The sequence below is a fragment of the Colias eurytheme genome, chromosome 25 (assembly GCF_061535395.1).
Source record: "Colias eurytheme isolate Ceu_HAF_F1 chromosome 25, ilColEury1 Martin Lab GWU primary, whole genome shotgun sequence".
Lineage (NCBI taxonomy): Eukaryota > Metazoa > Arthropoda > Insecta > Lepidoptera > Pieridae > Colias > Colias eurytheme.
Window position 1 is genome coordinate 8,174,952 of NC_143004.1, and position 23,464 is coordinate 8,198,415.

The 23,464-nt window shown below is 34.5% G+C and overlaps 1 protein-coding gene and 1 long non-coding RNA gene across 3 annotated transcripts in view; one reads left to right on the forward strand and one right to left on the reverse strand.

Annotated features, from left to right (window-relative positions):
- Positions 1–3,407: 3,407 nt before the first annotated feature.
- LOC149897788 (oxidative stress-induced growth inhibitor 1-like) overlaps positions 3,408–23,464 on the reverse strand; it is a 44,167-nt gene continuing 24,110 nt past the window's right edge. For both annotated transcript variants that reach the window (XM_090116337.1, XM_090116339.1), the window contains exons 3-10: positions 21,590–21,695; positions 21,092–21,191; positions 8,826–8,909; positions 8,059–8,247; positions 7,410–7,516; positions 6,528–6,688; positions 5,443–5,612; positions 3,408–4,279 (exon numbers count right to left, since the gene is read on the reverse strand). In XM_090116337.1, coding sequence (XP_089972463.1) covers positions 3,467–4,279; positions 5,443–5,612; positions 6,528–6,688; positions 7,410–7,516; positions 8,059–8,247; positions 8,826–8,909; positions 21,092–21,191; positions 21,590–21,695 — 1,730 coding nt within the window. In that variant the 3' untranslated portion in view covers positions 3,408–3,466. The remainder of the gene's footprint in view (positions 4,280–5,442; positions 5,613–6,527; positions 6,689–7,409; positions 7,517–8,058; positions 8,248–8,825; positions 8,910–21,091; positions 21,192–21,589; positions 21,696–23,464) is intronic.
- LOC149897789 (uncharacterized) lies at positions 10,973–12,978 on the forward strand. The gene is made up of 4 exons (XR_016458165.1): positions 10,973–11,325; positions 11,597–11,774; positions 12,550–12,654; positions 12,818–12,978. It is a non-coding gene; the product is annotated as an uncharacterized LOC149897789 (long non-coding RNA).

The window sequence follows — 23,464 nt, forward strand, 5'->3', positions numbered from 1 at the left end:
TTTATAAAATTTTTATACCATTTACATTAATATTATTACTATGTATAGAGAGGACACCACATACAAAATCTGTGCGACAAGCGCGGCGGCGCGGGGCGGCTAGTGAGTCATACACTTTGTAGATATTCTGCCTCTTATTACTTGTAAATAACCAATCAATGTAACAAAAAAAAATTGGTCTGAAACGGTTGACTCTTAACTCGTATTACAAATAGTCCTCTCTAGTATGTAGTACATAGTAACTCATTTATCGTAATATATTATGTTTTAAACATTGCTATAAGTGTTATTAATAATTATGATGTGTATTTAAATAAATGTGAAGTTGTTGATTATTTACAAATTTTTATATACCTATAAGTAGCTATGCAATGTATTGCAGTTATGTTTCAGAAATATATGTTTATTAACAATTTTATTTGGGATAATTATTTCAATCTTCTGACTGTATGAGAATTATATAACCTTCTTTAATTTTAACTCATTTTTTATCCAGTTACGGCGGGGGCACACGAGCGGTGCGGCGCCGTTAAACGTTGTTTTGTCGCAGCGGCGCTGTAGCAGCGTTGGACAGTCTGTTAATGAAAAGCGAGCGTGTCTCCTTCCTTGTGACGCAAAACAACTGAGCGGTGCCGCTCCGGCGTCGCATCGCATTCACCCCTCCCCGCCTCGTCTCGGTGGTTGCAAGTCCGGTGCGGCGCCGGAGCGCATCGTGTGACATGCCACAGATATTTCTATGTAAGACGACGCAGCGACACCGCTCCGGCGCCGGACCGCCGCCGCAACGCATCGTGTGCCCCCGCCGTAACGCAGTTGTACACTAAGATCGGGAACAGCTTTGTAACATAAGGAACTTACAATAAATGTGTAAAGAGAGTACAGTTTACATTTAAAAAAATGATGTCTCCAGATGTATTAGAAAACAAAAAAAGAGCAGGTGTGCCGAGCACACTTGTCAGAAGTGAAACTTCTTTTGCAAGATTCAATGATACAAAAATCGTAGCCTTACATGACGTGACGATATTGCCATGACGCGGCCTTGAAATTTTATACTCAACGCGCCTAAATAAGTTTCACTTCAATAAGGATATATTATAGGGCACAATCCTGGTAGAGAATTTTCAAAAATAGCTTAGTACTCATTTATGTCTTGTTTATGTCTATGTTACAAAATCTGTCCCCTTTATTATGATAAAGCGCATTACACACGGTGAAGATACTATAATATTTTTATATTACAGTATCTTAACACATCCGGTATCAGCGTTCGTACCATCATTTTTTTGTATTATTCAAACTTACGATCAAATAACGGTATTTCTTTTTGTCATTGCGTACTAAGACTCCTGTAGAACCGCCATCCTGTTACAAATGACCCACAAATTTCGCGTCATTTGTAACAGGATGGCGGTTCTACAGGGGTCTTAGTACGCAATGACAAAAAGAAAAATGATGGTCCGAACGCTGATACCGGATGCGTTAAGATACTGTAATATAAAATATAACAGTATCTTCACCGTGTGTGACGCGCCTAATGTAGACGAATGCTTACAATGTTGTATTTAACATAAATGTGCATAATATTATATTTTAATTAAGAAGATATTTAATTTCCGCTTGGCATTTATTATAATATGTTATTTTGATTGAAAAAGTTTTATATCTATACTTAATACTGTTATGATTTTATGTATTTGATAAAATTATAGATGTCCTCCTTAAAATACACAGAATAATTTTGAAGAAAACTTTGATTATTTGCCAAACTATATCATATATGTATTTATATTGAATGTATGAAAAATTCATAGAAACATGCATTTGGCCTATATATATTAAAATTGGTTAAATATAGTGTGGTACCTATACATATTATGTACATATATTGTATAAAAATTTGTGCCATTAAAATTGTTTTCTGATTAAAATTGTTTTCTTACTCAAAGTAAATGTAAGTTTTATATTTTATGTACTCAAAGAATAGATTTAATAAAGATTTTAAATTGAATATGTTCCTTTTATTTTATTAGTTATGACCATGGACGTATAAAAAAAGACGGACGCCGTATTACGAACAAACAACGTGAAGCCACCATAGTAAGCTAGCGATCGTGTCAAGACAATAAACACGCACACACTCTCACCATAGTAAGCTAGTCGGCCGCCATTACGTCGTGAACTACCGACTGATTAACTGCGTCACTGTTTCACAAAAAATATTTAAAATGCCGTCTTGCGTGGTTAAATGGTGTCGCAACAGTATAATTTTAAATAACAAAACACAAGGGATTACATTCCACAGGGAAGCAAGTTATTTCTTTTATGTTTTAATGACAAAATTATTACGGCAAAATTTATAGAAAAAAATACAGCCGCCATTTTCATCAGGACAGCTGTTGCCATGGCAACATGGCACACACACATGGATGTTTCGCCGCCATTACTAGGCTTCACTCAATGTTTAGGCGATATACCGTCCGTCTTTTTTTATACGTCCATGGTTATGACTATAAAAAATTTAATATAAGTTATTTAAATAACATACTATAGTTGAGCCAATTTAATAGGCAACATTTGACGTCTATCAATTTTATCTTTGAAGAGAGGTAACCTGCTTAAAAACATCGATTAAAGTGAATTAATCGATACTGACTTGAAACATTTGTCAATCGAACTTGAAACACATTTATTAATATAAGATGATTTTTATTCAGAAGTAATCAATGCATTCGATTCTAGATGTCAGATTTCGATTTTTAGAGTGACGTCTCTGGTATTTAAAAAGAAAAAAGGTTTATTGACACAAAATTGTAGCGACGTCAGTTCTTTAATTCAGAAATTGTTTATTATGTTTAGAATGGTTTATCAGTAAAATGAAATCTTAAAATTACTTGTATCGGTCATTATTATTATAAATATGTAATCGTATTTGAAAAAAGTTAATCAAATGTGCAGTTCTAACAAAACGAAATATCATGTTATTCAATGTCGTCGTTACTAGGTGTTGAATTTTGTTGAACTGTCAAATGTTGCCTATTAAAATGGCTCTACTATAACAAAACTTCTCAATTTAATATTTAGAACTATTTTGTTCATGGTTAAGGTTCGAAATTCATTTCACGCTAGATTTTTTTCTATTCCTTATTTCTTAATGTCATTAGAAAATGTGAGTGGCATTTACAGTTGCCATTCAAACTGATCACATATGTAAGTCCACTATTACCACAACTACGAGAATCTTCTTCAAATATTATCAATTAAGCAAATGTAAATCAGTATCAATTAGTTTATAATTCTATAGGCTTGTCGTTTTTTTTTATTTAAAATACACTATATAATTATTATATAGAAAACCTCTTGAAGATCAATTCTGACAAAAGACGAGCAATAATACAACAGACTGGGTATAAAAAATAATTTATTGTAAAAAATTAAGTAGATAATCACAATTGAATCTATACATATATTACTCTGTTTTCATTTCTCGGTGAATGTGTGAAACTATTGCAAGAGCGCCTCCAGGAATAAATCTAATAAAGTTATCTGCTGTTAGCGGCCCCAAAGCGTACATTCCTTTTGGCGCGTTTAAAATTTCGTGAGTACTTTTGTCTATGGCCACTGGATTTGATCTTCCGTCAACTGGCTTTTTCGGATCGATGCCATAGCCTAAACCATTGCTATACGGATTTGTCGGTTGACATTGACAGCTCTTTTCCCGCCTCGAATTTGAATATGGAATGATTTCGCATTTGCATTCTCGAACGGCCAGTCCGTTTTCAGCCCTCGTGTCGCACGTACACGTGTCCCGTCTGTTACAGTCTGGTTCCGCGCATTTTGTGTCCATATTGCCGTTTATTTCTGTGTAATTCAAGTATCGCGATTTGCAGCTCTGTATGCTTTGTCCAACAACCGATTTGAGGTAGTGCCAGTGGTTTCTGAGGAAGCATTGTTTTTGATTTTCGTCAATTTTCTTTTCGCCGCATTTGCATTTTTTCATGTCAATGTTGTTAAGGTCGAAGTTGGTTTGGAGGAAGAATAGGTCGGGTTTAGAGCCAATGAGTACTGCAATGAGTGTTACTGTTAGTTCAATTGTTTTATTTGTGACGAGATCGAGTAATTTGACTCGTTTGAGGCGGATTGTGTTGTCTTCTAATTCTTCTGCTATTTTGAGTGGTTGTTCTTGTTCCGGGAGCGGGGTCACTTCTAGTATGATGTGGTGTGGGTAGGGTGTGTAGTTCGGGTAGTTGCCAGATGGACCGTCGCTCATCATTTTGTAGATCTGTAAAGAGAAAACATAATTTGAAACTTATTTCGTAATTATTAATTATTTAAAAAACCTATCTTTACGTTTTTAATAATTATTAGATTTCGCAGAGTATCTACATGATTTATATGAAATGCCAATTGCTACATATTGTATCTATAAATGAAAACTAGCATGCAGATAACTTTTATTTCCTTTTCATAAATTAAATTTGAATATATAAAAAAAAAGTTGGCAACAATTTATTTATTTAGCAAGCGCACTTACTTGTAGTGACGTAACAACCGGCGATAAAGTTATATCGTGGGATCCTATTTACCTTATAATGTAGATCCTAGCCATCAACTCACTCCCCACCTAACTACCAACGAACTTCCCAATAACACTCACTTGGCAATAGTCCGGGTATGGTCCAGGAGCCAATTTCGCCAGCGAAGGTGCGGGTTCCCAGTGAGAGATTATCCTACGCACCTAACAAGTCATAAAACTCACCTGGCAGTAATCCGGGTAGGGTCCAGCCCCCCTAGTCAAGTGGCTTTCTGTTAGCGTAGCGTTCAATAGAATAGACTACGAATGTATGAGATTGACGTAGGCTGTAGATAAACGTATCTACAGGTTACGTTAATCTCATACATTCGTATAGATTGTCTAATCTAAAAATGAACGCCCCTCCACTAAACTTAATTGTTTCAATGTGTGAGGACAAATAATTATTGAACCACTTTATATGTGTGCGCGCGTCGATTCTACTGCAAACTTTGACACTCGCGCACTGATTTGTCAACTAATCGGGCGATCAGTTCAGGTGCCTAGCATTGTATGGCGGGGAGAGCGCGCTATGTACGGAATGACACGTCCGTTCTGTCGTGCATCGCGTCATTTATGCAGTTAGTTGGCCAACTGGTCCTGTCGTTCGGGCATGGACGGGACTGGAGGACTGAACGACCAATGAGGCAGACCAATTTGTGTGTATTGCGTCTATACACGTACTTTGAATGTGAGCGTAAACACAGTGGAGGGGCGTTCATTTTTAGATTAGACAATCTCTAGTCTATTCTATTGAACGCTACGCTAACAGAAAGCCACTTGACTAGGGGGGCAGGAGCCAATTTCGCCAGTGAAGGTGCGGGTTCCCAGTGAGAGATTACCCTACGCACCTAACAAGTCATAAAACTCACCTGGCAGTAATCCGGGTATGGTCCAGGAGCCAATTTCGCCAGCGAAGGTGCGGGTTCCCTGTGCAGGTGCCTGACGGGCAGACCGGCCGCACGCAGCAGCCGCACCGCGTCCGCTGCGCTCACGCCGGAACCCACCACGAGGGTTGACTTGTAGGTGTCGGGGTAGGCACCTAGAAGAAAAAAAAATGGTTGTTTGTAAAGTCGGTTTACTGACGGTAGTTGAACGTGACAACATATTAAGGCCGATTGTGCTTCTTTGTCGCTCGTTCCGCGCTCTCGCTTGCACTTCAAGCCTTACATGGAACGCCTCAGAGCGAGGTAACGCCGCATGAGTCATGTTTTTTCGTGCGTGCAGCCGGCTCTATCGAATTATAAGACGTTGTCACGTCAAAAACATGTTTACATAAGATAAAGTCATGAAATTATTTTGTAGTTACGGATTACGTGAGTGTCAATTACGAGACAAGGAATGCGCCTGTATAGCAGGAAAATATAGTTAAAAACGACGCTTTGATTGGATATAGCCATGGAATTATTGTCAAAATGCTAAAAAAAAAACACGTTTAAACACAAGATAGTGAAGCTAAAAAAAGGGTGTTCTAAAACATTGGCACGAATTGAAAAACAGTTTATAAGCATATAATTAATAAAATAAAGCCCTCTCCACACTATCGAGCCGATCGCATCGACGCAGACCTACTCAAGCAGTACTGGGATTTGGAAGTTATTACATAGTAGGTAAATGTTAAGTAATTGATAAAACTAGCCAATAAGTACTATGACTTTTTCAATTTTGAAGGTCACAACGACAAAATTAAAGCTACCCTCGGTAACAATAGAATTAAAACTACCCTCGAAAACAATAAAGTTAAAACTACCCTCGAAAATGAATAAAATTAAAACTACCCTCGAAAACAATAAAATTAAAACTACCCTCCAAAACAAAAAAATTAAAACTACCCTCGAAAACAATAAAATTAAAACTACCCTCGAAAACAATAAAATTAAAACTACCCTCGAAAACAATAAAATTAAAACTACCCTCCAAAACAAAATCAAAACTATCCTCACATTTCCACACTTACCGCTTGCCAACAAATGCGCAGCCCTCTCCACGCTAGCCAGCGAGTGTGTAGCGTGCTCTGACACGTGTGTTGGCAACACATTCGGTCTGTCATTCGCACCACAAGCGACTACTACACGACGACAGAGGTAGCGGAACCCGCGGCCCTCGGTTTTGTCGTAACTGGAATAGAGTGGTTGGTAAGTATGGAGAAAGTTTTTTTGAAGTGAAAACTTATTTAGCGGCGTTGAGCACTTTTTCTGTAATGGGTATAAAATCTTCAACTCGCGTCAGGACACGTGACCTGATCGAAAAAGCGTAAGACGGATACCATTCCAAAATATCGTACATGCTCAACGTTAATAATCAAGTTTTCAGTTCTGCCGGCACTCCCAGAGTGCAACCCGTCTTTTTTTTGTTACAATTATACTTGTGTTTTATTCGTTGACAATAACAGTATAACAAATAAAATCAGCAGAATCAGGTTTTTATTAATATTAATAAATAATTTAACAAATTTTATAAGAACACTAGCTGCGCTTCGCGGTTTCACCCGCGTGGCTACGTTCCTGTTGGTCTTAGCGTAATGATACTACCTCGATAAATGGGCTATGTAACACCGAAAGAATTTTCCAAATCGGACCAGTAGTTCCTGAGATTAGCGCGTTCAAACAAACAAATAAACTCTTCAGCTTTATAATATTATAAGTATAGATATATAAATCTCGTGTCACAATGTTTGTCTTCAATGGACTCCTAAACCACTTAACCGATTATAATAAAATTCGCACACCATGTGCTGTTCGATCCAACTTGAGAGATAGGATAGTTTAAACATGTAGGTACCACGGGCGAAGCCGGGGCGGACCACTAATATTAGTATAGATAAGAATTTAGAACTTACCCAGATACCCAAAAGGCGCCATTCCGTGGACAAGCAGCGCTGCAAGGCGCGGCTGTAGCGCGGGCCGGTGTAACGCTCAACACAACTACGTTACAACGAAAGTACCGCTGGAAACATTCAATTGATCACATTTATAGAAAAATCTACAGAAATCTACAGAAAATATAACTAGAAACTAAAAAATATATAAGTAAAATCATTAGGGATCCATTTAAGGATTGAATAGCAATTAATTAAAAAAAAATTAAGTATACACTCTGTATCAAATTGTTTTAAATCAACGAGAATCAATCATATAAATCGAGAAATAAATAAAATAATGAAAATACTGCAACACATTGGCTGGTAATGCACAACTAAAAAAAAAATTGGTTGTCTGTAAAGTCGGTTTACTGACGATAGTTGAACGTGACAACGTCCGATTGTGCTTCTTTGTCGCTCGTTCCGCGCTCTCGCTTGCACTTCAAGCCTTACATGGAACGCCTCAGGGCTCAGAGCGAGGTAACGCCGCATGAGTCATGTTTTTTCGTGCGTGCAACCGGCTCTATCGAATTATAAGACGTTGTCACGTCAATAATGAAAATACTGCAACACATTGGCTGGTAATACACACCTAAAAAAACGAACATCAAAATAAAAAAAAACGTACCTGCAACCCGCACGCCACCACATACCGGCGGCAGTACGCTGCAACCGCGCGCGCGCTCAGTCGCTCCGCAGCCGCCGCCGGGAGCGGAGGTAGCCACAACCACGCTCCCGGCGATAATGTGCGCACGTGTGACGGGAACGTCGGCCACGCACCGCCAGGCGGCCCCCGACCTAGCACCACGTGGTCTATCTGAAATCAGTAGACAAACTTTTATGTTTGGAAACATTGAGTTACATGTACTACGTACTAGAGAGGACATTGCTACTACACTTTTTTTAACACGAGTTAGAGTCATGTTAATAGTACCTCAATGTTTGGAAATGGAAAAATAAACATGATAAGAAATTTAGGTGTGTGATATCGATATGAAATCAGACGACACGCAAGAAACATTAAAGATGATAAATGCATCACACACCGATCGACTGATAGAGAAGAATGCTGCTTGAGAATTAAGGTTGATAATAATCAGTAAACATCGTGCAAAGTTCTGTTACATTTTTTTGTGATAACAATCGAATTGACTATAATATTCCAATTAATCATCAAAAAATAATGAATTCTATGATGCCTTAAATTGCATTTCGATTGATATTATTAAGGAATGCAGGCTATAGGCAACTGAGTGCAATAGATTATAGATTACAATTAGTAAATATTTACCAATAATTGAAACAACATGCATAAATCCTTTATATTCCATCTTTTCCGTCTCGAAGGACCAATATCTTAAGTCAAAGGATACTATGAGTGCAAAAGTAATATACCTCTTTCTCTACATCGTATCGCCACTCAATAAGCGAATCAGCTTGCAGTCCTACATCTGCACATGGCCTGAGGAGATTGTCCATCTGAAAAAGTTAATTTGGTTATGAAACAATTGTTAAAATTCATCAGGTTTAAGTACAAAATTTTTCAGGTTCAGGTTTCAGTGGTAGTAAAAACTAATATCACACTTAATAATAATTTTCTTACGGCCCTGCCCTGATTAAAAACTGCTGAAGGCACCTTTCTCATGTTTTGGAATGTGGGAATGGTTTTACTGTGAGAATTTAAGTTTTCCTAATAATAAATAATTCCAACATCTTGTTAGAATTAAACTCTGGTCTGCATAGTGCAGACACTGGTTGTATTAAGTTTATTTTTAATTAAATCCTTTTTTTATGTCGAAATTACACATTCTTCTTTAATATAAGGGATAGGGATACTCAACTCAAACATTTATTTATTCAATTAGAATTCTTATAAAAGCACTTTTGAATTGTCATAACATTTTTTAACATTTACCACCGATTCGGAAAGCAGTATCTATGGAGAAGAACTATAAGAACTGATATCTCTATGCAATGTGATATGGGGAAGATTGATAATTTATACAAATATGGTCAAGTATATATCCTCTACCACTCACTTATAAAATGAAGTGTATAAAAAACCTAGAAGATGAATTAATGTATTCCACATTTACATTTACATTAAAAAATCGCTATTATTCGTATACATTATTATTTCCCTGTTAAAAATTAAAATACATTAGACTATTTTGAGAATCTATTAATATAATACCTGTATAACTAGAATGAATCCAGATGGTTCCATCGAAGTGACCTCAAAGTTAGAAAACTGTATCAATAATCAATTGAAATAGCGTTACAGACCTTGCGATTTTTTTTTTATTAATTCTCTCAGGGTTATCAATATAACATTGATAGATTTATTAGAAAAATACCAAGGTTACTTATTGTATAATAATGTTTTCAATACTCTATTATAGTTAATGATTGATCGGTTTTACGGTGTGACCAAGTTCATCAAGGGTATATAAGGTTGTTGAAATAATAAATATGTATTAGAAAAAATTGTAAGATTTATTTTAGTAGTAAATAACGATTGTAATTTTAAGTAGCATAGGCTTTAAGTAATTCTGTTTTATCTCAGGAAATAACTTATTCTGTTAATAAAGTCAAGTGCACTGGTAATCATTTTTCAATGAAAATCAACTTTGCAATATTTTTATTTAATTTAATTATTTTTGTTCATGTGGTGATATTTTTTTTTCTTTTTGTTTCGAAATGATATTTATTTCCATGTCTATAAATGCCTAATTTTTAGATCATAGGTCTTATTGATTATTGTGTACATATAAATACGTTTAAAAGGAGAATATCAAGGGTTCAATTTTCTCATAATATCATCTCTATGGCAAGCGTTTTATCTCAGCTAATACATTAGCCTAACAACCTATAAAAACATAATTTATATAAAAACTGCAACAGCAAAGTCATGCTGCGACCGGTTTCTTTACATCACATTATTTATTACTAGCGGTCCGCCCCGGCTTCGCCCGTGGTACATATTTCGCAATTAAAGGTAGCCTATGTTCTTTCTCAGGGTCTAAAGATTATCTGTACCAAATTTCATCAAAATCGATCCAGTAGTTTATGCGTGAAAACCATACATACATACATACAAACCTTTCCTCTTTATAATATTAGTATAGATAATATATTTTTTATAAGAATTGATATTGACCTCCTATATTGAACGACCTTTGACATAATAATTTGTTTAAAGATTATGTAATAAATATGTATAATAAATATGTGTAGGTATCTAAAACAGCATGTTTTTATGTTCTAAAATCAAAGCGATTCAATTAAGATTAGGATCGATTCTGCGCCATTTTGTGACGTCACAGGTATTAATATGTAATAGCTGATTTAGGAATAACGTTTTGACTTTTGAGTTAAATTTGATGTATGAATCAGGAAAAATAAAATAAACCATTATTGAAATTAAAAAAAAAACAATTTAGAAGTAAATCGTATATTCGAAATGACATTTCACACGAAATTTGAGGTCTTTGACTTTTCAACTTGAACATAGACGATAGACTATATACGATCTCAGAACAAAGAATCCTATGGAACTGCCGTAATTGTTCAATTTGACGCGGAAATAATAATGATATACCCATCTCTTTCTCACAACAGTGGTTTTACCTTAGAAAAAGCATCTACACTCTTTTTATTAGCGCTCTCTTCATTGGCATCGATGTACCTTTGCTGCGCGGACGCCATCTTAGTATACGGTTTTGTTTACATGTGAGAAGATGTAATTGTGAAATTTTTATGATTTTCCAGTGTTTTTCGACCATAATCGAGTGTAATAAGTATAATTGAAAATAATTATAGGTACCATGAAGTGTTCTATAGTAGGTTGTGGCCTATGCCAAAGCAAAAACAGGCCGAATCTAACCTTTCAACGGTAAGTGGCTAACATTTTGTTAAATTGTTGCTTATATTAAAGTGTATTTATTATCAAGTGTATAGAAATCTTTTAATCATTTTACATTTAATCGTCTTAGTTATTATGAGCTGTAGAAACCCGCAATATTCTCCTTATTTCATTTGCATCGAAAACATAAACATGAGTGCTAGTGTCGAACATCATCGCATAAACACCTTATCGATAAATTATTAATTTGTTTATTAATTACGTGCGAAGTTATATATTGTTGTATATTTTCTCGTTTTAGTTTACCAAGTAACGAATCCCGGCGAAAGGCATGGTTGGAAAAGATTGGCATAGAAAATATCCGGCCAGGAACTAAAAACATTAATGTGTGCTCATTGCACTTTGAAGAGAGCGCATTTAATAAGACTTTAAACATTGTTTGATTGAGAGATGATGCTATCCCAACAGTATTTGCAAAGGTAAATAATTCATCAATCTTTTTATTAAACAACTAGCTGCTCCGCGCGGTTTCACCCCCGTGGCTCCAATACTGTTGGTCGAAGCGTGGTGATATATATTATATACCCTATAGCCTTCCTCGATGAATGAGCTATCTAACACCGAAAGAATTTTTCAAATCGGACCAGTAGTTCCCTAGACTAGCGCGTTCAAACAAACAAACAAACTCTTCAGCTTTATAATATTATAGTATAGATTTTATTTAGCTCATCCTGTTTGTTTTTTTTAGGTACAAGGTAGTAATTGAAATTGTACCCCCTTACTGTTGACCGATTAATCTAATTGCTATATGCTTCACAATATCTTTTTTGACATAATGCTCTAGAGACCTAGACTGTCATGAGACAAGTGGTGTGATGACTGGTACTTAAAACCTACTGAGTTATTTTTTAGTTTTTAAGATATTACCTACATTATTAAAATCTTTTAAAGTGAAACTTTTATTACATCGTCTCAAACTTTTTCTATACTTAATATTGTAAAAAGGAAAGATTTGATTGTGTATGCACAAAAAGACCTCAAAACTACTGGTCCAATTTTTTTAATTCTTTCGTTGTTGGAAAGCTACACTTTCCATAAGTATATAATACACTATGTTTGTTCAATAAATTATTTTAATAAAAAAAAAAATACTAAAAGTTTTACAATTTACCAAACATTGAGTCCATGTTTCTGTAGCAATCTATTTATTATTACTTGGGACCATATCTAATGTAACATTTTTATCTCTTTCAGGCAGACCATCCATCTCAATTTGCTTTAATTGACATATCAAATACTACTGATCAACCATCATGCTCAGGTTATTCACATCCACAAGATGCCAAGGATCTTGAATTGGTAAGAGCAGTTCTTGAATAGAAAACCTATATGAAATAATTCTTGTTTAAAAAAAGGGAACTTCAATACGTAACTTTTTCATAGTCTTAGTCATACATGCTGAGATTCATGTGTATAATTATGAGAACTGTTATCAATAATTAAAATTTATTTAATGTTTTAGGCTTCAGCACTCGAAGAATGAAAAAAATAGAAGAAAAAGTGGAGAAACAGAGAAAGAAAATTAAATGTTTAAATGAAGTGGTCCGTCAACAAATTTCCACACTGTATATGGCCAAGCTCATTTGCCGCATCTGTGACTACTGTCGCATGTACCTAAACATATATATAGGTCTACCAGAATCTGATGGCATATTTATATTTACGAAATAGAAGATTTTCATATGGCAATTTTATTTGACAACTATCAAATTGGTTGTCAAATTATTTGTCTTCTTTGCAATTGATGAATAATTTTTAGGATTTTGTCTAAAAAATCTTCGAAAATGTCGAAAAAGCCGCTGCGATCACAAGCAAGAGGTGTTGTTTATAATGTATATAGAAACACATTCGATGAAGAAGTGTCAAACACATCACAATTTTCAATTTTGAATATTTTATTGGTAAATTGGACTTACCCGTTTTGATACTTAAAATAAAAAATATTATAAGTAGGTAAGTAACTATAATAATTAATATTGTTTGTTGATTACAATATAATTTTATGAAAACTTATTACAGGAGTTTCCAATACGGCTATTCGTCAAGTCCAAGCTGTCCAAGTCAATTTTATAATGTGTGTATCTTTTAATTTATTTTATAAAAATTATTAGCAATCTAGTTTTGATCTGCATTATCATTACATCCATATTTTTACATGGCATAATGATAATGAATATACAAATATAGGTATGTGTAAATAATAATATGTATTATATAGATAAACTAGCGACCCGCCCCGGCTTCGCACGGGTGCAATGCTGATACTAAATAAACTACAGCAAAACTGTGAACGTTGTATATAAAAACATAGCGGCCCGCTCCGTCTTCGCACACGGGTATAAAATAGGTATATAGCCGGGCGGCCGGCCGGCCGGTACCGCCGCAAACGCTACGTCCCGCAATTTTTAAATCTGTAATATCTTCGAAAGTATTCACTTAAATCATACGGTGTAAAGGGCCATATAGATCTATATTAAATGAACAATGTTTTGAAGGTATTTAATTGGTTAAGTATTAATGCTGTATTGGTTAAAATCGCATCGAAAATTAGCCATTATTTGTCGTAAAAAGTAAATGACAAAAAAAAGTTATTGTGGGTTATCCATAAGAGATAGACATATACCATCGCGGACTTTTCTATAGACCTTTTCAATGTGTATAATACTTAGTACATTATTTTGATAAAACTCGTAGGGTTCAGCCTGCGTTTGCAATGTAAGCGGAAAAAATGTAATTTTTTACGACATCACATTAGAAACCTCAAAAATAACAGTACTTCTCCACTATTTAATGGATGTTATTATACATATAAACCTTCCTCTTGAAACACTCTATCTATTAAAAAAAACCGCATCAAAATCCGTTGCGTAGTTTCAAAGATTTAAGCGTACAAAGGGACATAGGGACATAGGGACAGGGAAAGCGACTTTGTTTTATACTATGTAGTGAAGTAATATGTATATTATACATGTAAGTATGTGCCTACATAATATTAAGTGGATATCTCATTATTAAGTACAGTATTGTTCACTTATGTAATGTGACTAATGATGTTGAGGACAAAATAAAAAATAAGCAGTATCAAGATCGTTCAGTCCATTTTCCCAAGGGTTGCACACTCAAAATTTTGATTTCCCAATTTGCCATCAGATTCTGGTTTACCTATAGTAACCACTATAACTTAAATAAATTATTTTATGAAAAAATTGTGTTTGTTATTTAACTATACTTGCCCTTGAACATCTGCTTGAGTCACTCACATGTATTTTAGCCAGCGGCTCTGCTCTTTTTTATTTTCGTACATGCGAACGAAGTCGCGGGTAAAGAATGCTCTTATGATCGAATGGGTTGCTTGGAAGAAATTGCTTGGAGCAATAAAGCCGCCTTTTGACTAAATATGTCCTATTAAGTAAAATTTGTATTTTCTGTTTGTGTGCAATAAAGCTTATAAATAAATAAATAAAGTACCCTATGGATGGCTCCGGTCAAATAAAACCCGATGTTAAATTTCATCAAAATTGGCTTGTCCGTTTTAGCGTGAAAACGGAATATACATACATACATACACACTTTCGCATTTATAATATTATAAAACCTATCTTATGTGTTAATTCAAGTTACCCTCAATATGTGTGCTAAATTTCATTGTGATCGGTTCAGTAGTATTTGCGTGAAAGAGTAACAAACTTACACATCCATCTTCACAAACTTTCGCATTTATAATATTAGTAGGAAGTGATAGGATAGGATTAGTGAGGATACATAGGTATATAAAGAAAACCCTGTCAATCGCGAAAAAAATCAGCTGTTTCATATAAAACTGCAGAACGAAAATATCAAAATGTATTGATTACACACTACAGCCACAGTATTACAATATTATTTCCTATAGGAAATATGGTAATACTGTGCTACAGCTATCCCTAGTAGGTAGGTACAATTGCAAAATGGTTAATCCGAATCACGAATTACCGAGTAACGATTGCCCGATAGAAGTAGTTATCTTTTTTATTTTGTTGAAAGAAGTACCTCTTACTAGGTAAGCACCTACTGCATACTTATCATTCAAAAAGACAAAATTCTTATTACCTGAATTACCCATTCTTAACTCTATCATCAATCGATACAATATTATCGACTAGACGAACAAGTGAACGTCCCTAGCCCGCCATGTTTGTACCCCGATTTGTTTACTTAGGTATGCAGGAAAAGTACATGCATATGGCAGTTCCATATGATCGTTGTTCAGAGTATACGATAGACGTCTATTGATAACATTAGCTGTCAAATTACGCGCGTTCACGTTTTTTTTTTCGTCTATTAAAAACGCAATATTTGTTAGGAGGGTTAACAATTTCAATTTTAACTATCATTATCTACCTAGTATTTGATAAAAAAAAATAAAGAAACCAAACGATCTTGCGCCGTTTTATAATTTTCCACTATAAATGTAGTATCTTTATCGATATTTTTTATTGTAGCTCGATATTTCATCGGTTGACCGGTCAAACCATGAGATAGCATTATCATTTTATGAAGCGCGGTTAAGTGGTTTGTACTAAAATGTTATTAATAAAAACATGTTACAAGTAATACATAAAAATAAGTTTTTCTTTCGGTGAACTTTATTGGTCGAGTTGAGTATTAACTAAGATTCTTTTTGTTTGAGGGCAGGAAGGCTTATCAAAAACTTATTCGTGAAGAAGAAAAGGAATAGGTGAAATGGATGTGAAATGCAAATAATTATTTTTTAAACTGATTTTTAATAGGTCTAGGTACTAAATGATCCAATACGAAGATATTATATACAATAGTAATCCTAATAAGTAACATTTAATTAACTATACAGTACTAAATATATCTCTAATTAAATTAATTAATGAGTAATTAATATTCATCCTTGGTTGAATTGCCTAAATGTATTTACATAATATCTATTTATTATTCCAGAGACAAAGAAATTAATTCCAAAAATTAAAGAATAATTTTCTTTTTGAGTTACAACTTACACATGATTTTTTTGTTAATGAATGAATTAATATTCATTTAAGCTCAAATGTGAAATAATTCAACAATAACACTTGTAAGCTGTCCACCTGAGTGCAGATGAGAATTCGAAGGTTCAGGTAGAGATTTTCTCCCCTTGTCTCCATGATTTTTGTACGGCGTTGCGGAATAATTGATTAAAAGTAGTATAGAAATAGTATGACACAGATGCCGTACAAAAATGGTGGTCCACAAAGTCGGAATTTATTTTTATTTTTCGACAGTTGCCGGGGTAATTTGGTAAGAAAATCTCTACCTGAACTTTCGAATTCTCATCTGCACTCAGGTGGACAGCTTACGAGTGACGTCATAGTGCTGAATCTTATTATTTTATGCTCTTATATCATTCTAGATAGGTCAGGTGGTGGGTCAAATGACCCATAATTTTTTCAACATGGGCCTGTAGTCTAATACAAAGATGCAATAGCGAATAAAGTAACTTGAACTTCTTTGTAAAGATTTAAAGATGAAGCCGTTACTATAAAAATAACCATAAAATTTTTAAGAATTGTCGCACGTACTTTTAACATAATTATAAAACTTTATTACACAATTAGTTACATGTAATATTCTAGTATTATTTTGTCTTATGCCAGAATACTCGAAGGATCTCCATAAAAATCTTTACGTATAAAACAAATGCTGTATGTTTCCGTATGAGACCAATATTTTTTGTAAAATTAAAAATCCAAAGTTTTGATGTATAAATAGTTTTATGCTTTTCTTATTCCGAGCATTAAGTGCATGCTGGTTAAGCAACATATAGCGCGGCCAGTCTATGGATGGGTGATCATTGATAATTTTGAAACGATTAATCCTTAAGACAATTTAAATGTAAATGGATTTATACGCGAATAATTTTTAACACTCCATAAAGCGATCATTCAACTAACTTCAATTAAAATTCTATCGTAAAAACAAATAGTATGTTAATGTCGGCTGAAGGCCCTCTCTTAGTGGACTGTAGTGGTGTGGGGGTTTGCAAATAATACAAACAATTATTTCTTCATACGTAGAGGGCCAGGGTGCCGAGCCGGAGCGGAGTTATTCTTCTTGCTTTTCTGAAGCGCGGGTGGAACTGGAATGCCGTGACGCAACCGGTTTTGCGTCCATATTTATACTTTGCGCGTTATCCCCTCCACTCCGGCTGGCCACGCCCCTTACCTCACTCTTTATTCCTCAAATATTTACTTATACATAAATTTACAGTTTTATTGTTTTTATTACAATCATTATAACATATTATTCTAATATAACATCCATAATGTACTCGGCCAGCGCCCCGTTTAGACTGCGCGCACAATTCTTTACAAATTTTCTTTTATACTACCCCGTCCCCCGCTTCAGGTGTATAAATATACTGCGGGGGACGGCGTGTGCGCTCAGTCGCGGACGTGACGCTGTCGCATGACGAAATACAATAATATCGATTAAATCCTAATATCACACAATTAAAATATTCATATAACATAAAGAAAGATATAAACATTCACTAAGGGCCGATTTTTCAATCGCGAGATAAATAGTCTAATAACTACCTCTCGAATAGATTTATTCAATTATTTATCTAACTCATAACGGCTCGCCTATTTTTCAATCGTGATTTATTTGATGAATAACTATCTGACCAAATATTTCCATATTGGCAGCTCTGCTCTCGGAGTGGCGAAACAAAAATATTAAATTAGTCAGGTTAGAGCGGGATAGAGTCAACTCTTGCAATTTGTCAACAACCGTCATTATGACTCACGTCAGGAGTGCATTTTAGTTTGTCTTGTATTGCTCTTGTCTTCTATGATTGTTGATTGTTGTTTTGATTCGAGTAAAGAGTTTGGTTAAATTTGTGTTTCAATTTATATATTTTACGATAGAAACGACATACTTATAGGCAGCGTTCGGCAAATTTTCAATGGCATGGTCATCAGTACTATCAAAAACATCAATTTCAATATGATTTTAATTGATAATAATTATATAGAAAGAGGTTTCATTGTTAATAATTCTACGCTCTATGTTATGACATACGAAAATATCCCAAATTTGACGCGTCAGTTGTCAACTCAAACGCCTAACAGTCGAATAGCGCGCTATCTGGCCGTTGGAGCGGCAAATAGATTTATTCCTCAAATAACGTAGTTATTCGATAGATAAGTCCTATTCGTCTATTGAAAAATTGAATATTTTGTTAACTGAAGAATAAAGTCTATCTAGCTGTTTATCTGGGCATTGAAAAATCGGCCCTAATTCACATAATATACGAAAGACATAAACAAGCAGTAACATTATCTTAAGAAACACGAACATTTACAATCTACAATTAAACATCTACAATATCAAAACAGAATATAAACATTTTCTATTCTACTAAACAATAATAACCTTTCAGGCATAAGCCTTCATAAATCTTAATGCAATAGATAACACGAATAACTTTACGTACGAACTGTTCCTTATACTTTACTATACGAATAATCCTTCAGGCATAAGCCTTCAGGATTTTATACTGAACACTTATTTTACTCTACTAGACTAGTTAGATAGTTTGCTTTACAAAACATAAACTTTTCAATATAACTAGAACGAATACTTATTAATTTTCATACTAATTATTTTATAAGCCTTCAGGCGTAAGCCTTCAGGATTCTAAACGTTATATTTACAATAAATTAGGTACTTTACGGTTTGTCGTGCACATAGTATATGACAAAAAAATAGTAATAAAATTGTGTAATATTATATAACAAATATAACTATTAATAAAACGAGTTATACCAAAAAAACAACTAAAACTACTTAAAAGGTCTACAATAAAAAATGCCAATAATAATGTTTCCTTATCCGAAAAACTTGTTCGACCGGCCAGTGCAGGCCATACGGCATGATGAAGCCCAGCCCACTCAATCTAGAGGTCATTATTTTAGTATAACATTAAGGCTCAATGACCTAAGATACCTTCCTTATCTTGTCACTATGCAGATTAACGAATAGTGTTAATTTTAATTACGTTAAGATAATAATAATAAAGAGTTATTTTTTTTAATTATGACATGTTAAGATAATAAAAAAATAATAATGAGCTTTTACCGTAATCGTGAAAAGATACGACTCTCATAAATAAATATAATGTAGAATTGATTTTCGTAGATATAAATTAGCGTCTATGAATTTTTAATTTATTAAGCTATTGCATAGCTTTTATCGCGGGCCTTGAGCGCGGGGACCGAATCGAGAAATACCGTAACGAAAAAACCTCACGCTCCCCACTCCGACGGGCTCGGAGGTGTGGCTTGAAGGCATGCTATGCAATAGCTTTACCGCGGCAGTCCCCGAGTGCCACACGTCTTTTTTTTATGGGGCATGTACAGATCAAAATTATAAAGGTAAGTACAGGTTACACGTTCGTTATTATTGCAAGGAGAGAAAGCCACATTTTTTAAAGCTGCCTGAATCAAAACATTAACATAGTTGTTCTTGCTTTTTTCATGTTTATAAGTATGTAATTACATTTTTTTGCCATCTCCAAGATTCACATCGGCCCTATTATATTTCGCGACAAAAGGTACCTTATACCTTCCAACAGATTAGCGATATTCATTTCAGAACAAATCAATTTTTGGATAACGAAGTAGACTGATAAAAAGACAGAATTACTTTGTTATTAAAAATATACCGTATACGTATTGATATTAGTATCTTTTACATATTTCGGCATGTATAAGGGACTCTACTGGACTCTAGTAAAACATATTTATTTATTTATTTATCACACTTCATTTGTACATTTATCAGGAATTTAAAATAAATGAATAGATAAAATTGGAAAGTGTACAATTATAGGCGGCCTTATTGCTTAAAATCAATCTCTTCCAGGCAACCATAAAAATAAAGGACATGTAAGACATTGTTAAAAAGCGAGGGCGTCTCAAAAAGATAAATAAAACCGGCCAAGTGCGAGTCGGGCTCGCGCACAAAGGGTTCCGTAGCAGCAAATATAATAAATTACAGTTAAATCAACCTATCTCAAAAACTATAAGAGATACTTTGATCAAACCAAAAATCGTTGAAAGAGTTAATTAGCATGCATCACCTCTATTTTTTTTAGAATTTTATACCCCGTAGTTATAAAAATAGAGGGGGGGGGACATACTTTTTACGACTTTGAGAGCTGATATCTCAAAAACCGTTCACTTTAAGAAAAATGTTTTTTAGAAAACTTTATATCATTTTAAAAGACCTTTCCATTGATACCCCACACGGGTATGTACATCGAAAAAAAAAATTTCATCCCTCAGTTACATGTATGGGGGGCCCCACCCCCAATTCTTTTTTTTACTATTTAGTGTCATATTTTTGTAGCGGTTCATACAACACATATTCCCATCAAATTTCATCACTGTAGTACTTATAGTTTCCGAGTAAATCGGCTGTGACAGACGGACAGACGGACAGACGGACAGACGGACATGACGAAACTATAAGGGTTCCGTTTTTGCCATTTTGGCTACGGAACCCTAAAAAAGAACATATTTTTAAATAATATTAGTCTTGATATTATTATTTATTATAGTTCTAAACCAGCAAATGTTATTTAAGTGTCTTACAGATTTCAGCATGTAGCCGGGACCCTACTAAAACAGGTATTTTAAATAATATCAGTTTTAAAATTATTCTGTAGGTAGGTAGGACTTACCAACAAAGGAATTGGATTCTGGCTCCTCCCCTCCAGACCCTCGGCCAGCTCTAATAGATCTGTCTCGTATAGATTCTGTCCTGGAGGTAAGTTTGTGAGTCTGTAAATAACAAAGGTATAATTATTTATTATCTTCAGAGATATAATATTCTAAGTCTGATGTGAGTTAACTTGCTAATAAACAAGTAAAGACCGTGCAGTCAATTTACCATTGAAAATCATGCTAATTCATAAGATAAGGTTAGATCTGGGTAAAGTTCTCAGAAAGGCTAGTTTTATTGCTTCGTTTCGTTCGGTTGTTTAATTTTTGCTTCATTCACAGAAATTTATATACAGGAGAAAATTTTGAATAAATTGGACCAATTTCCAATTAAATAACAATATTTTTTGTATAAGAAGAATTGCTACGAAATAAACAAAACGCCCCCATATTCTACAGCCATTACTCGTAAAAAGATTACAGAATCCAGTCCACGTATCAATGCTTTAAAATCTTACCTGGCTTTTAGCATCTCATCAATTGGCAAGTCTTCTGGCACCTCCTTCAAGTATGGCACGTTGCCTGCCAGCATGAATGACGTCACCATACCGCTTGGTCCGTTTCCTGAAAGAATATCGATTGTTTAATTATTATGGAATTTGATAGAAGGTTCCTCAGAATGTTCCAAAGTGATAGGAGTATTCTATGAAACGATAATATCTGAAGTAGGTTTTGAATTGATACATTATAGATTACTGACGTATTTTTATCAATGATTATTTTGATGGGTATCATGTGAAAAGTAAATGACTTTAAATAAGTTGCTCCGGGGCTTGGCAAAATTAATGACTGATTATAATTGGATTAATAACAATTGAACTCAGCATAGATAAATATGCAACTTTAAAATACTTAAAACAGAAAGAGTATAACAATTTCTGTCGTCATAGCGGAATTATTGGCTTAAATTGATAAAGCTCTGTTACTTTGAATAAAGCTAACAAACCAGAATTAATAGCTTCGTAAGCATCTTTTTGTTATTTCCAAATTTTAGACTCTGAATTAGAGATTTTTATAATTTTGGCCACAGAATTGATACTTTTACAATCACTATCAAGTCTTAGATTATCTTGTATCTAGTAGAAGCTGAAGTTTTTAATATAGCGGACAAAATCGTGGGAAACAACATGTTTTCCATAATTATCTTTATCAATCTACACGTAAGTGATATCAAGTAATATTATATCCTGATAGTGTATCAGAATACATGTGTCGTAATTATTGTTATGCAATATTTTCCATAAGCCTGTTTGTTTTGATTTCGGCATTTTATGTTTATGCATTCTTTCTTTTGTTTTTGTACTGTACCTTCTATACTGACCGGTTGGCTTATTTCTGCCTTCCAAGCCAGAGATCGTGGGTTCGATTCTCACCCAAGGCAAATATTTGTGTGATGAACATAGATGTTTGCTGTGTCTGGGTGTTTATTACCTATATAAGTATTTATTTAAAGTTATATACGTATATGTATGTTTATCAGCCATCTGGTTTCCATAGCACAAGCGAAAGCTTAGCATGGGATGAGATTGTGTCGTGTAAAAAAAATGTTTTTACGTATATAAAACGAAATTAATAACACTTATGCAAATACTATGGCATATTTTACTGAGTGTTAACATCGACATCACTGATAACATTAATCAGTACCATCTAACAGACAGAGCAGTGGTGGCTCAGTGGTGAGACCTCGGACTTCGAATCGATAAGTCCGGGGTTCGAGACCGGGCGAGCGCGCAGGAAATAAATTGATTTTTCAATCTGCGCATGTTTTAACATCACCACTGCTCGAACGGTGAAGGAAAACATCGCGCGGAAACCGACATGTCGAAGAATCAAAAAAGTTCGACGACATGTGTCATCCGCCAACCCGCACTTGGCCAGCGTGGTGGATTATGGCCTGTACCCTCATAGGAGGCCCGTGTCCCTGCAGTGGGAACGTATATGGGCTGATGATGATGATGATGATGATCTAACAGACACCCTATCAATTGCGTATCTGTATTTTGGTCCAGATTAATTTTGTGTGGGTGTGTTTTATAATTTTAAAAGTCTTGAAATTTTGCGGGATAGTAAACAATCATCGCCGTTTATGAGAATCCGCAGCAAATGCGTAAATAGGGTTTTCAAATATTTCTCTATTTGAAGCTCTTAATGTTATCTACTTTGAGATATTGGATTATGATATTATGAGAATATTTTGGCTAAAGAGGTAGGTCTATAGGTCATGAAAGTTAAGAGATTTTATGACTCATGTCAAAATTTGTCTACCCATAAGGCGTTCAAATCACTTCTGAATTCTGATTTATTTAAACCAGACGTTCCATATACCTTTG